A 14,904-nucleotide genomic window follows, 5' to 3' on the forward strand; every position below is an offset into this window, starting at 1 on the left:
AGAGATCTGCTTGAGGGTGGCACAGTGGTAAAGCCCACACGCAGAGCTCCCTCCCAGTTGGTCGAATCCCTCTGCACTCTCAGATGAATCTTCTCCTGGATCTTCACTGGACGGTTGCTGAACACCAGCCCATTCTTGAAGGTGTTCTCAGTCTTCTCTGCGAGTCGACCTCCATGACTCAAGCGGACCTTTTCTCCCACAGCCTGATTGTGGAAGGTCAGAGGACCGAGACAGCGTGAGCTGCATCTGTGTGACACCTCTGACTGAAGAACTACAAAGATAGAAAATGGAAACACATGAAACCATGTCTGTGTCCTAAGATTTATTCAAGATTTTTTAACTGCACATTTTTCAGGTAGGTGACATATCACATTTACTTAATTGAAGCAATATCAAAGTTATTGCTTCATATTTAATAATACATTTAAAGCCAAAGTTTCCTCTTAATAGTCTAGAAATAGATAAGCATGTAAACAGAAAACTGCTGTGGTTTCACAAAGAAGCTTGTTTGGTCTGGACTTCATCCAAGCTGAGAAATTCAGTGCTGGAGATTGCAGTGTTTGTTTGCTGAAGTCTGTGTTGCCGTCTCAGTCCACTAGATGGCCTGTGTTGATTTGTTTTCTGTGTTTTATCATCAGTGGAAAGATTTTAATTTCCAAAGAAACAAAGCTTCTAGTTTCTTTTTATAAGAAACTTCAGTGTGCAGCTCATTATTAGCACTCTGTCTTTGAACTCATTTGCTAATCACTTGCTTTATGGCACTTTGCTGTTTTTCAATGTTTACTTTTGCATTGTCTTGTTTCTATATTAAGTTTCTGTAAAAGAATGAAATGATTGATTTTTGCAACCAAACATCATCTTGATAATGATTCCTTTATCAAACTGAGATATAAAATTCTCTGTAAAGACTTACCAGAGGTCTTGTTCTTACTTTCTCTTGCCATCTTGAAGGTGCAAATAAATCTTGTCATGCGAGTCCTGATGGATGATGAGGTTGAGAGTCATCAAGTCATGAGTGTTAACTACCTTTGAATGATGAAGTACGTGAAGTATGAACACACGCCCAGCATCACCAGTAAAGGGAATGGGGAGGGACAGAGGGAGGCACCAAAGTTTGGAAAATTACCTGATGTGAACAATAACATAATTTGGTGATTTGATTATTAGTCATTTCCTCTTTTATTTTTTTTTATTCCAATGTTCTTTGCACCCTTGTTAGTTTCGTCAGATTCTCCACCTTGGTTTGAGAAAATTATTTTAATTATTTAATCATCTGTTCCACCTCTGTGGCTTCTCCTATTTCCTGTGTTGCTCTTTCAGTAGTGACATATTGCTGCTGTCGTTCTAATTTGCTTTTATTCCCCTTTTGAATTCAAGTTTGAACTTTTCTTCTATTTTATACATGTTGTAGATCTTTTGCCAGTTTTTTGGATTTCAGGCATCCTCTGCTCCTCCTGAATGGTTTGAATCCACAAAATGATTGAAACGACCATCGTCTGGATTTAAAGTTTTTGAATTTGGAATTTTTCCAAGAGTTCGGAGTCCTGAATTTGGGGCTTTTTTGAGCTCTTTGTTACAGTGGACATACCAACATTTATGGTCATCTAAATTAACTTGTGTTCACAGTTGGGTGTGTTGGAGCGCCAATATCAGCTAAATGAAGACATCAGGAAACCTAAAGACCAGTGTTGGTCAAGTTACTTGAAAATAGTAATTAGTTACTAATTAGTGACTACTGAAAGTAATCCTGTTACTTTACTGGTTACTTTTTTTCAAAAGTAATTATTTACTTTATTACTTAGTTACTTTTTAAAAACATGATACACAACTTGAATATCTAATAAAGCAATAGACATTTTATCCCAATTCTATTTATTCTGCAAAATCCATCATATAAAATTGAATCAAGTGAAAAAGTCTCTTTTAAAAATTGTTTTATATTGTGTTTATATGCACTCTTTCAAATAGATGCAAGTAAAACACAGCAATAAATAAATAAAATCAAAGATTCAGTGGCACTAAGTCCTGTCGCTCTTGAGTCTATTTTCACCTGTTTAGCAGGAGTGGAGCAGGCGGAGGTTTGCCTGGTGCTGCAGCGATCATGTCTGTGGGGGGTTTCTCTGTGAATTTCACATTCCTGTTCCCACGCAGTGTGTACAGCGGAAGCTAATGTTTTTGTCACTTTTTACGGTATCAAACTCAAAGTAAGGTCAGTACGTCCACGCTTTAAACGCTGGATGGCCGTACTGTCTCCCACACTTCATATTATCCATTGCTGATCAACACACATCTGTTGTTGCCACGGGCGTCGCACGCTCGTACGTCATTGTCACGAGACACTCCCGCGAACAAAATCACGGTTTAGTAACGCAGCGTGCTTACAGGAAAGTAACAGTAATCTAATTACTTTTTTTGCAATAGTAATCCCTTGTTTTACTCACTGCTTGAAAGCACGTTACCTTAAATGCGTTACTGCCCATTTCTGCTCACACCAAAGGTCTTACTGTTGTTACGTTTTCTGTTCACAGATTGATTTAATATTGTTAGTTTTTACTCATAAACACCAACTTTAAGTACTGAACACAAACTCAAAGGCAGCACAAACATGTCTGATTGTGTTCATTTTAGCCTTCAAGGACAAAGTGCAAACAAATATTTGCTGTTTCAGTTTATTTTGACCACTTTTATGTAATAATTCACTCTGATTATTTATTTTTAGTTTGATGAAACATTTTATAAATATTGAAATATGTAAAAATCAAGTAATGATGGAACTAGGTTCATTTACTTTCACATTTAAAGAATTATATAAACACATGTTTGCGAATTAAAAGGTAAAAAATGTGTTTGTGTTAAATTAAGATCGCTATGGTTATGTTTGGTGGCCACAACATGACCTGATCAGTGATTTGGGAGTGTAGTTTTTCTATTATCAGCCACACAGTCTGCTCTTATCTGAAAACCAACATTTATTTTCACGTCCGCTCATTCCTGACTGTAGAGATATGAGCTGTAGACAGATGCTTCTTTTCCAAAACACGCTTCATTGAAAAATATTGTTTTTGAGGGTTTTTTTAACCCTTAAAACATAACAGAGTTTATCTTTTTTACCATCAACACATTACAATTTTTAGACAAAAATACAACACTGCTTTAAGATTTACATCGAGGTAGAAAAGTACACTGTACAGACAAAGTTATCATTATAAATAATATAGAAATAGCAGCAGATTTTGCATTTAGTGCAGTATTTTCACTGTTACAGTCACTCTGTAACTTCTCTTTGGTGATTTCTGGCTTCTGTCTCGGAGCTCAGACCAGCTCCTCTGCTGATGAAGCTCTGATCTTGTGTCGACACAGCGGGCAGGTGCCAAACTCCTGAAAAACTCTGGAGTTGCAGTGTCTACATAAACACCGGTGGCCACACGGCAGTGTGATTCTGGCCTCTTTCACCATGCACACCGCACAGGTTATATCTGTGAGCAGAAGAGAGAGATCAGGAAATGAGACCACACTCTGTGTGAAATGTGCAACTGAAATCAGCAATGTTTAAAGGAACTCTTTTTACCTGTTGGGACTTCTGTGTCAAGACAGGAGATGCAGTCATCATCAGTGAAGTCTGAAACATCAGAAACTGAACCAGCAAGTGAAGTGAGAGATTCAGGTGGAGGACACGATCTTCTAGTGCAAAACAGCTCACGTTTCTCTGAACCTGCAGCAAAGAGAAAAAAAAGTTTTAATAGGCATTCAGACATTTATCACTGTCAGAGCATGCTGTGCCTTTGGACACCAAGAAAAGCTGCTGTAAGGCAAATATAACTGTGGTTCTAGTGAACTTGCCTAGGAGCAAAATGGAGCACGTCTGCCCGTAGATGTCTATCATGGCCCACAGAGGCTGGCTGAGGTTCACTCCTGTTAGCTTCTTACACGGCCTGTTGTTGACAGCTACGTATATGCTGCCACCACGAGAAACCCAAAACTCCAGCTCTGAACCTGCTTCACAAACAGATTCATCCAGTGGAACAGCCCAGTGTCCAGGTTTGTCAGTGAGGTTAGGAATGGCCATGCAGGGCAAAGGTAGAGATCTGGCTGAGGGTGGCACGTTGGTAAAGCCCACACGCAGAGCTCCATCCCAGATGAATGAATCCCTCTGCACTCTCAGACGAATCCTCTCCTGGACTCTCACTGGACGGCTGCTGAACACCAGCCCATTCTTGAACGTGGCCTCAGTCTTCTCTGCGAGTCGACCTCCATGACTCAGGCAGATCTTTTCTCCCACAGCCTGACGGTGGAAGTTCAGAGGACCGAGACAGAGCAGACTGCATCTGTGTGACACCTCTGACTGGAGAACTACAAAGAATAAAAACACAAACACAACAAATTATTTTACAGGCAGAACATGGTTTAGTAAATGAAAATCACTACTGTAACAATATACTTGCATTTAATGGTTAATTAACAGGTTCTATGATCTATCATCAGTCAAATTCAAGCTGTGTGAGTGTGATCATTTACTTTAACAAAACATTCTTGTGAAATTTTATTTGTTAATATTTGATCTATGTATTAGTAATTATACTATAAATCATGTTAACGTAACTAATATAGTAGTTCAAGAGTGTTCACGTTTGACAAGTACATGAAGTTTCATCCACGCTTAGTAACCTTAAGCTTAAAGCGAACTCTACAAGTTGCCTCATCTATCTGTCAAAGGTGAGTTGCAGTCAGCTTCGTCTGCAGTTTCAAAGATTTATCTTGCAGGTGTGACTCACACAGTTATTGTGTATACCTTCATCAGTAACAAGCAGACCATTTCCTGTAAAATATAAACTTTCTGTTCTCCCTCTCTTATCTGCAGTGGTGCCGCAGCCATAAAACATTTCTTAATGAACAGTTTAGAAAATATCTTTTACACACAAAAAGAAAAAAAAAATGCTACTAACATGTGAAATTGAATTTGCATTGCTCTTTCATTTAGTAAAATCAATTACAACTTTTTCTTGTTGCTTTTTATGCATCAAATTCTCTATAAAGACTTACCGGAGTTCGTGTTGTTGCTCTCCTTCACCATCCTGAAGAGATAAGTAATATTTCTCATATGCGTCTGAATAGAAGAGGTGATCGCGTCTGTGTGTTGGTCTGGAGCACATGTGGTTTGGAAACAGAAACAATTCCAGCATGACAAGTTAAAGAAGTGGGACGGACGGGAGTGAGGGAGGAGCCATACTTTGGAAATTTACCTAAAATCCCCCCGAAAAAAAAGACCAGGGTAGTTTTTTGGTTTTTTTCCCCATAGATTACTGTTTGTCTCGTGATTTCTTTTTAGGTACTGACCTTTGGAGTAAAAGTTCAAACAAAAAAGCACACGGACACATTATGATTTGTGTGAATTCTGCTCACGTGCAACTAGTTTCATTTTCATTATCTGTAATTATTTTGTGGCTTAGGACAAAAGACAATGTTCATGGCGAATAAGAATGTGTTTGGTCCTGTATCACTGTCTCAAAAAGATTTTTCAGTATCGTTTTCTTCACTTAACATGCTGCACTCACTGCTGTTTCTATCAGAAATGCAGTGCAGCCTCCTTCCCATTAAACACATTAAATACCAATTATATTATCTTGTTTTAAGATTTGCATCATGGAAATTTTTCACCATATCAAACATATTATTTCCGGAATGACTGTGAGTGTGAACTTAAAGGAGAATCTAGACATGCCTGCAATGAAAGCACGTGACGCTTCATTACACATCTCTGGCTGGTTGTGATTAATCTCTAAAGCGGATGTGTCGCCCTCTACAGGCGCTATGATTGGCTGCTCGGGTCCCGTGACAGGACGAAATTATAGCTTGTAACAGCTGTGAGATCATGACGTTCGGAAATTTACCAGCTCTCCCCCTTTTCCCAAGAAAATCCCAACATTTCGTCACTGATAGACTGCACATAAAAGCAGCGATGTGTTCCAACGTGTAAAACTGATTGTGAAATGAGAAGAGCGTGTTGTGTGCACTAATTATGTCATTCAACTTGTATTTTGCGCCTATTGGGTTAAGAATGCAATACTTTCGATATGTCATGCACTTAAAGCATTGAGTACTTTATTTAAAAAACAAAAAAATACAAATAATAAAAGTCATAACCTGATATCTGTAAGTTTACATAAAGGTTTATTATTAAACTGTAATCAAATAGTTAAAGAAATTCCAAGAAACACGAAAAAGAAAAGTCCAGATATGAGGCCGGAAATAGTCCTCCCACAGGACATGTTTAACCTACATGATAATGGGTGAGGAAATTGTGCTAAAGCTATTGCAACACAGAAACCAAGGTCTGCCTGAGTCATTAACTCTTTTCAAAGCAGCCACTGTGCTGCTGCTGTTTCCCAGAAACAAGTCCACAGAATAACTCTAATATAAATCACAACAATTCATTTGCATGATTATAAAATCTGATGGGGGTTTTTTTTATGCCACATAGTTAAATGACACAGTTGCCTGTCCTCCTGAATAGTTTGTTAATGTGCAAAAACAGAGTGGATTACATGGCACATTATTACACTGATAAATAAAATAAGAAATGAGATTTTGCCAGTGAATATGGCATTTAATTTAACCAATGTCCTTTGCCTGACAACTCTGTGTAAGACACATTTTGTTTAAAGAGATTAAAGATATAGATGTGCGACAAATTAAAGTAAAACTCTGTAAGATGCTGGGCCACAGGAGCAACTTTACTGCATTTTTTTCCTCCCTTAATTCTCAGTGTCCTAATTCAACAAGGTGCTAAAAATGTTCTTCAGACATTTTGGCCCACACTGTCAAATCTGCAGCAACATAGTTTCTGTGCATCCTTGATGCAAAGCTCCTGTTCCACCACATGTCAAAGGCGTTCTATTAAAATGAGATCTGGTGACTACGGGGGCCAAGTGAGTACAGTGAACTCATTTTTATGTTCAAGAAACCAGTTTGAGATTATTTGAGCTCTGTGACACCCACCAGAACATGTGTGTACTGTGGTTATAAAGGAACAAATGTTGTGAATAACAACACTCAGGTAGGCTGTGGAGTTTAAATCATGTCACTTGGCACTAAGGGGTTCAAAACCAAGAAAATATCCTACCAACAACAAGAAGCCAGGATGGATCCATGGTTTCATTTTGTTTTCATGCCAAATTCTGACCCTATATAATGGCCTTATAATGGCAATTCAATTCAATCCCGTTTCATTTCTATGGCACCAAATCACAAAAACAGTTGCCTCTAGGTGCTTTATAAAGACCTCATGATAATACAGAGAAAACCCCAACAATAAAACAACCTACTTATGAGCAAGCACTTGGTGACTGTGGGAAGGAAAATGGCATTTTTACAGGAAGAGACTCCCTCAGAACCAGCCTCAAAAGCCTTAAAACTCATGTAAATCATCTTTCTTCTCCATTTCAATACTTGCTTTGAACAGATTGTCTTACTCGCATCTACATGCTTCAGTTCACTGAGTTGCTGCCTGGTAACTGGCTGTTAGATATTTGTATTAACCAGCAGTTGTAGAGGTGTACTTAATGAAGTGGCCAGTGAGTATATATTTGACTAAGGGTGGTGCTTAGATTGATCACCTTTCTGATAATGCCTCGGTGGAGGTAAATAGATTTATAAATAGGAATAGGAAAGAGGAAAATAAATAATGATAGACCAAATCCTCACACATCACAGATTTAAGAATGTCTATCTGTAAACCAAGTCTTTATGTTTAGTTTTTCATTTTATAATTATATAATATACAACAAACATTTAACATTTTCTATATACAAAACTGGACTGTTCTGCTATCAAACTAGGAAACAGGGGAACCCTTCCTCCACTCCTCCTCTTCACTCCAGCTGCACTCACACATGGCAGGCCATCAAAAAATCAACTTGTTCCCACTCCACCTGTTCAAAACGCTATTAATCTGCTGCCTTCCAATAAAAGGCTTGGCTTTCACCGAGGAGCCAATAGAATGGCATTAATGCTGCGAGACCCAGGCCAATCCCAAGCTGCATTCTAATGTGGCCTATCTTTATCAAGGTGCCACTCCATTTCCAGATACTGCTAATTTATGATTTCTGAGGAGGGAGCCAGCAGGAGGCATATGTCTTTCGGAGAACACTAAAATCCGTGTCCAGAGGACTCGCAGGAGACTTCAGATATGGAGCTATCACATGCCAAGCTGTGGATAAGAAGAAATCAAATGTGCGAGTGAAGTTTATTTTTCGGATGTGGTGGCAACTTTGACAAAGATCAGAGACTTTGCTGCTCGTGTTCCTAATTGTTTGACTATCTGGAGACGGAGGGTGTGGTACCAAACTCCGACCTCATCTGCTGGTGAGAGAGCTCCTTCTTTGGCCACCAAATATCTTTTTCTACTTGGATCTCATTGGATGTGTTGATAAGACCTAGAGGAAGAGTTACCAGACTTCCCATGGATCCAAACATCCAGGGGTCTTTCCTGTTTAACAACAGCCTCAACCAATTCCCCTCAGACATCAAGGCACCAGTGTGCCAGTACTCAATGCCCAACTCCTTCTACAAGCTCAGCCCGGGCCTAAACAGCCAGCTGCAGCCAGGGACGCCTCATGGCATCAGTGACATCCTGAGCCGCTCCATGGTCGGGGTGGGCTCCTCGGGCACCGCCACCCTGCTGCCCGGATACTCCAGCATGGGGGGGTTCAGCCCCTCTGTCACCAGCACTTCCATGTACTACAATCGAGACTACAATTCCTCACTGGGCGGCTTCTCCAAACCCGGCGCTGAGTGCCCGATGAAGAGTCGCAGTGTAAACTGCTGGGCAGAAAGCAGCTGTGAGTGGAGAGGAGGGAGGCAGCAGTGCACCAACAGTGAGTCTAAATACTGCAGAGTGGGCTCAGCAGCAGCAGCAGCTCCTCAGCACTGTCATCGCACTCTGATCTTCCACTTTAAAAATGGAAACATTATCCAGTAATACAGAAATTTCAGAATCAGATCTGTTATAAACTTGTTATCTATTGAGTTCAGACTCGAGGTTAGATTTTTGATATGACTAAAACTTGTTCTCTCTTTTTGTATTAAAACCTTGAAAATCCATTTATTAAAATGTAACAATTTGTTGTTAATTAGAAGTTGTGCAGACTAAAGGAAAATACAAACAGATCTTTTAAAAACAATTTATTTAATAAACATGTCAAATATTCATTCAAAAGATTTCATTCAATTATGTAGATGATTGAAAAATTATGTTTCATTTAATTCACAAATGGACATTTTACTTCGGTTCAGTGTATAAACAACAAATACATGCAGTCTATGAGGGAAATATATATGTGGTCATTTTTTTCCCTGAGCAATGAGCCAAAATGCTGTGAAATTTCAGGCAGAAATTCAGTCCTGTGTCATACATCCGTTTCCTGTAATGTGTTTTTATTTTTTATTTTTTTCAGGCAGTGGTCCTCTTGGGGAGATGTCCAGCAGGAAAAAACACACCAGACCGACATTTAGTGGACATCAGATATTTGCTCTGGAGAAAACTTTTGAGCAGACAAAGTATTTGGCAGGGCCAGAGAGAGCGAGACTGGCTTATTCTCTGGGAATGACTGAATCACAAGTCAAGGTAACGTCGCCAGAATCTGCTTACATTTGAGATGAGTGTAAATAAGATTTTTATTTTTGTGTGTGTTCGACAGTTCCACTGATATATATTCCTTGTGGTATATTTGTTTTTTATACCCAGTAGTGTTGACTTGTTTTGAAAGCTGCCACATAAAAAAGCATACATGTCGTGTGTAAATTCAAGTGCAGCGATAGAAATCTGCAGATCATATACCAGCACATACTCACCCTCAAGCAGAAATGGGGACACAGATTATTTTTCCATACCTTTTCACGTAACACAATGCTTAAAAGAATACTCGATAAGCTGCAGGGCTCCGGTCTACAGGAGTTAGATGACAACTCCCCCGTGCGTTGTGTGTTTTCAGGTTTGGTTTCAGAACCGGCGCACCAAGTGGAGGAAGAAGAGCGCCTCTGAGCCCAGCTCCACACAGACCAACCACTCGGGGCCGGCCGGAGAGGCCTCGGAGAATGAGGTGGAGGACGAGGAGTACAACAAGCCTCTAGACCCCGACTCTGACGACGATAAGATCCGATTGCTGCTGCGCAAACACCGCAGGGCTTTCTCTGTCCTTCGTCTCGGGCCGCACCACATCTGATGCACTTCCTGCAGGCTATAGGCTACACAGGCACACACGGAGACACACGTACAGGCATAAAACTCTCTCAGCACATATGCATGCTGTAATAAATTTCAAACTAGTTTGCAATACGTTTAACTGCTGAGCTGTTTCGCATGATCGGAAAAGGCCCGACAAAAAACATTAAAAGGTCGAACTGACGCAGAGTCTTTAAAAAGTTACTGTAAAAAAAATCGATATCTCTGACTTGTTACACAGTTACTTATGTCACAGAAAGTAACCTTAAGTTATTCCTGCACTCCAATTTTGAACAGCTGGGTCGTTTTCAGTTATGCGTATTTCAAAATAAAGCTCTTCTAAATCCTTGTGTGACTTGCATAATGCTGTCGAAATGCTTTAGTAAACTCTATATACCATAAAACACTAAGATCACAGAGTCTTCGCCCCTAAAGTAGACGCTAAAATTAAAAGGCAGTGTGAATTTTCTGAATTTACTTTTGAGTATAATTTCCAAGAACAAGGAGATTTTCCGTGAACGTTACAAAAAGGCCAGAGAAGAGAATGCGTGATCATATGACACGCATTCTAACGTATACGGTTTCCAACAAACTAGAAAGGTAGACTTTTTAAAAGTGGGGGTGGGGGTGTGGCCGGAACAATAAAAGGTAAGCAGACAGTGCTGACGTGCTGTAAAGTGTTTTAATCGCCTACAGTTTGTTTGCTTTAATTACATTTTGGCTTGAAGTTGGCTCAAATCCAGGTCTTTGACTTTGCTTTGTACTCATACTTACTTTTTAACCACACTGTAAAAATATCAAGGTGTATGATATAAAAAAACATTACCGTGCACATTAAATTATTATTAATTATGTATCAGACATGTCTTTTTTGTCTTTTGTAATGTGAAAAATCAAACTTAAATGTAGACAATTTGGGTCTTGAGTTATGCTGATGTGGTAGCTGGTTAAAGGGGCCAAAGCAAAGGCACAAAAGCTAAAGAAGGTCAAAGGTCAATTCTAGTGTGATTTACTAGTGTGGTGGGGCTTAATTGAAGACAATGACCTCTGCAACCCATTTCAACTTCAAATCAATACCAGCAGAGCAGCTTGGTCACCATTTAGGCTCAGTGACTTGAAGCTGGCTGTGGTTTATCCAGCTGATAAGGTCTGATGACTGTGTCCGAACAAAAGCATGGGAACGCCGCTAAGACAATCACATTTTGCTTCAAAGAAAAGTCTGAAAAAAAGGTAGTTGTTCTTGCAAGTGTTAAGAAAGATGTGTTTTGGTCTGGCACACAAGTTCAGACTCCATGTGTGGGTGAGAGAATTCCTTCTCTGACCACCAAATTTCATTTTTCAATTGGAGCTTGTTCGCTGCGTTGCTAACCAGTCCGACCAGCTCCTCTCACACCTCAGTGTGCCAGTACAAAATACCCAACTCCTACATGCTCAGCCTCACATCAGTCACGTACACGAACAGTCAAAAATGTGATTGTTCTTATCTGAGTGTCAAAGTGACAGAGGTGGCTCCAAGTCTTTTATTCTGAAAAACATATTTTGGTCTCTGCTGTTACTGATATTATCTGTTTTTTTTGTTTTGTTTTTGTTGTTGTTGTTGTTCATTCTGGACTTAAATCTGTATCTGAGTCCAACTGCTGCATCAACACAAAGTGAAAAAAGAAAGAATCCTGACTGTGATTCTCAGTCTGAAGCGCAGCTTTAATATTTCCTCAGTTTTAGCTGTCATTTTGCTCTTCTGACCCAAAGTAACCACAGTTTTTTTACAGGAACTAAATGCAATAACACACGCAGACACTAATGTAAAGCTTGTGTTACTTCGATAGGCTAAATTTGACATGATCTGACATTTTTTTTAATGTGATCAACACAAAAGTATATATATACAAATATAAGTGAGAATATAGTTTACTTATAATATTTTTATAAGTCATTAAAGTCATAAAAAAAGTAACTTGGTATACAGATAGATAAGACAATAGATACCCTGTCAGGGTTAACTGCTCTCAGGAAATGAGGTCATTTACATAGTTTACAGCCTTTGCTTTCCCATAAGAGGCGTGACTTGATTGTAAACACAAAAAACAAAAGTGCAACAAAGGGTGATACTTTATTTACAAAAATGAAATATCACAAATGTAGTGTTTATAACCAGCTCCAGTCCTGTGACAAAGCATTTATCACAAACAGACATTTGCGTTACTCTTTCTCGTTGCGATGAGGCTACAGTCACACTTTACAAACATCATGTCAAAGTTCTGAATCTGGGCATCAAAAAAGCATGAATATAGGAAAATGCTCTCCCAAAAAACACCCAAAAAGCAACAAACACACTTTAAACAGAATCCATTAGTCAAAATTGTCAAAGCCTTGTTAACTCACACATGATATTACTACACTGGTACTGCAGTAAGAGACAAGGATCAAAGATAAATGCAATAATTCAAAAGCAAACAGCGCCCCCTCTGTTGAGTGTGGGTACACAGGTGTGATTATGCACAGGATTTTTTTTAAAATTCAATTTATTTGATGCCAGGTAATCAAAACAGACGTTCTTCTTAACTACAGCTGTAGGTAAACACTACAGCATAACTACAGCGTGATTCTTTTTGGCAATGAAATACAGCTGACGCCGACCGCAGCAGGGTGACGTCTGACCAGACATCCTGCATAGTAAACTGGAGGAGGACAGCTCAAATTAATCGGAGAAGAAATGCAAAGTCAAGGTAATAAAGCACTTGGTATAATGTGTATAATACAGCTCGGGAAATAAGAGAGATACACAAGTTCATTTTGGATGCTGCGGTAATCCATTCAGCTCTCACCACTGCTGCTAAAATGTTACCGGCCTTTTTTTCTTTTGCCTGTCTACTTTCATTTCATCATATCACCACTATTAAAAATCCAATCTGTCATGGCTGGAGCTGATGTGTATGAAGTAGCAACCTGTATGAAAAAAGGAAGGAAATCTGTCACAAATCCTGTTTTATCAGCGGAGATCATCCACACATGACACCTGGAAGCAAAGACAGCTGTGCTTCCCTCGTCATTTAAAAAATGCTATGGTGATGGCAAAGCAAAGGTGCATGTACTAAATAGAGCATAAAAAACTAACTAAAAGCGTGCACACATGGCCACGAGGGTTTGATATTTCCCTTTTCAAGACACCACTACTACACAAAGTGTGGTTCATCATATACCCAGTACTCTCCTGAATCTTTTGTTAATTGTTGCTTAAGTTGGGTGTTTTAGAATATTTAAAAATGCCTTTAGTTAGGGCCAGTAAGAAATGAGTAAATTGACATTCATAAAAAGTTTGGTTATTTTCGACACTGCCTGTAAAATGGAAGGCATTGAAAAAACATGAAATACAATCAATTGAGCTAAAAATGATTTTTAAAATTCTTGATGTGTCTCATGAATGTGCAGCTGCAGGTAGGATTTGCAGGATTATCCCTGGTGACTCCGAGGTTTCGGGTAGAGGGGACTTTTAAAAAATCCCAGAGGAAGCGGTGAATAGGAACAACTCTCAAAAACTGTTGACATGTCTTGATAAATCTGGGTTACATGATACAAGAGCTGTGGTCAGCAGTGTGTGGCAGGGAGCTTAGCTGAGGCTGAGTGAAACGCCGGCTTATTTTTGGTGGCTGATGGGACGGTTGTAGTGGAGAACAATCACACTGATCAGCCTCTGAGGATGCTGTGGTTACAGACCTGCAGCAGACAGAAACACACTTTGTAAATGAGCACTGAAAACCCTTTCTAATTGTTGTTCACACACACATTGTTGTGCACGCACACATTCACACTGGTGGCTACATCAGGGGCAACTCGGGGTTTAGCATCTCGGCCAAGGATACTTCAGCATGTGGACTGGAGGAGTCGGGGATCAATCTACCGACCAGCAGATTACCTGCTCCACCAACAGATCTTCAGCTACTGTTTAACCAGTGTGGATTACAGTGCAAATACAGGACACAGTGGGTTCAGACATCTAAATGCTATTGTAAGCAAATCAAGTCTAAATTAGCGTACATAAGACTGACTGTCCTGCAAAAGCCATTTCTCAGGTCAATGAGGTAAAATTAACTATGATTTTTAGTATCATTTGAAATGTAAACGGTTACATAAAAAGCACACCTTGCAAGAGCTAAAATGTAGCCTCAAAGTACTAGCGGTAGGCTAAATCTTTCATATGCTTTGAAATGTCAAAAACAAAAAAGGTGATGGTTGTAGCCTCTTCAAGCACTCCCATTGTGTGGATCTCATCATTTTGAAGCTTTCTGAAGAAGGACAATCATGAAAAGGCAGTACTTCCTTAAAAAAATAAATTGAAATGGCAGCAAAACAAAATCATGGCCATAAAAATGCCAATATACTGCCCCGCACAATGAATGTGTCTCCGGCCAGCCATCCATGTGGTAATTAATGAAAAGCAGGCCAGCATTACACCTAATGTGTAGCCACAGTGACAGCAAAGAGGATTCAATAGACATAGATCAGCGAGAGTGCAGATCGCCTGCACTCCAACTACGATGTGCACAAAGGATCTCTTATGTCCCGCACGCATTACTCTTAGTTCATATCCCGACTCCACTGGGCCAGTAGGGTTATGGCTCTCCAGGGACCAGAGAAAGATTACTGTGCTCACTCTCTCACACTGAATCCATTCACTGGAATTACCA

The 14,904-nt window shown here is 39.6% G+C and overlaps 3 protein-coding genes across 3 annotated transcripts in view; 1 reads left to right on the plus strand and 2 right to left on the minus strand.

The window, feature by feature from the left end:
- The window catches only part of LOC106456163 (E3 ubiquitin-protein ligase NEURL3-like), a 2,051-nt gene extending 1,057 nt beyond the window's left edge, over positions 1-994 (minus strand). Inside the window, exons 1-2 of the mRNA XM_013909878.1 lie at positions 914-994; positions 11-271 (exon numbers count right to left, since the gene is read on the minus strand). Coding sequence (XP_013765332.1) covers positions 11-271; positions 914-971 — 319 coding nt within the window. The 5' untranslated portion in view covers positions 972-994. The remainder of the gene's footprint in view (positions 1-10; positions 272-913) is intronic.
- A 1,992-nt stretch (positions 995-2,986) lies between these two features.
- LOC102210020 (E3 ubiquitin-protein ligase NEURL3-like) lies at positions 2,987-5,139 on the minus strand. The gene is made up of 4 exons (XM_005729425.1): positions 5,041-5,139; positions 3,841-4,350; positions 3,569-3,712; positions 2,987-3,476 (listed from the first exon to the last, which is right to left on the minus strand). Exons 1-4 carry the CDS (start codon positions 5,096-5,098, stop codon positions 3,313-3,315), a joined length of 876 nt encoding a protein of 291 aa, XP_005729482.1. The 5' UTR covers positions 5,099-5,139; the 3' UTR covers positions 2,987-3,312.
- A 3,319-nt stretch (positions 5,140-8,458) lies between these two features.
- On the plus strand, positions 8,459-10,311 carry nkx6.3 (NK6 homeobox 3). Its single transcript, XM_005729424.1, has 3 exons — positions 8,459-8,873; positions 9,453-9,622; positions 9,990-10,311. The coding sequence occupies exons 1-3, from the start codon at positions 8,459-8,461 to the stop codon at positions 10,218-10,220; spliced, it is 816 nt and encodes a 271-aa protein (XP_005729481.1). The 3' UTR covers positions 10,221-10,311.
- Positions 10,312-14,904: the final 4,593 nt, after the last annotated feature.

This window comes from Pundamilia nyererei, unplaced genomic scaffold (genome assembly GCF_000239375.1).
Source record: "Pundamilia nyererei isolate P.nyererei 1_Seehausen unplaced genomic scaffold, PunNye1.0 scaffold00033, whole genome shotgun sequence".
NCBI classification, from domain to species: domain Eukaryota; kingdom Metazoa; phylum Chordata; class Actinopteri; order Cichliformes; family Cichlidae; genus Pundamilia; species Pundamilia nyererei.

Bases quoted from the DNA above. Each gene is read 5' to 3' on its own strand.
- LOC102210020 (XM_005729425.1), bottom strand. From the start codon at position 5,098: ATGAGAAATATTACTTATCTCTTCAGGATGGTGAAGGAGAGCAACAAC. The intron at 3,713-3,840 runs GCAAGTTCACTA...TCTTTGCTGCAG, and splicing joins GTGCTCCATTTTGCTCCTAG to GTTCAGAGAAACGTGAGCTG. The intron at 3,477-3,568 runs GTAAAAAGAGTT...TTCTGCTCACAG, and splicing joins TGACACAGAAGTCCCAACAG to ATATAACCTGTGCGGTGTGC.
- nkx6.3 (XM_005729424.1), top strand. From the start codon at position 8,459: ATGGATCCAAACATCCAGGGGTCTTTCCTGTTTAACAACAGCCTCAAC. The intron at 8,874-9,452 runs GTGAGTCTAAAT...TATTTTTTTCAG, and splicing joins GAGGCAGCAGTGCACCAACA to GCAGTGGTCCTCTTGGGGAG. The intron at 9,623-9,989 runs GTAACGTCGCCA...GTGTGTTTTCAG, and splicing joins TGACTGAATCACAAGTCAAG to GTTTGGTTTCAGAACCGGCG.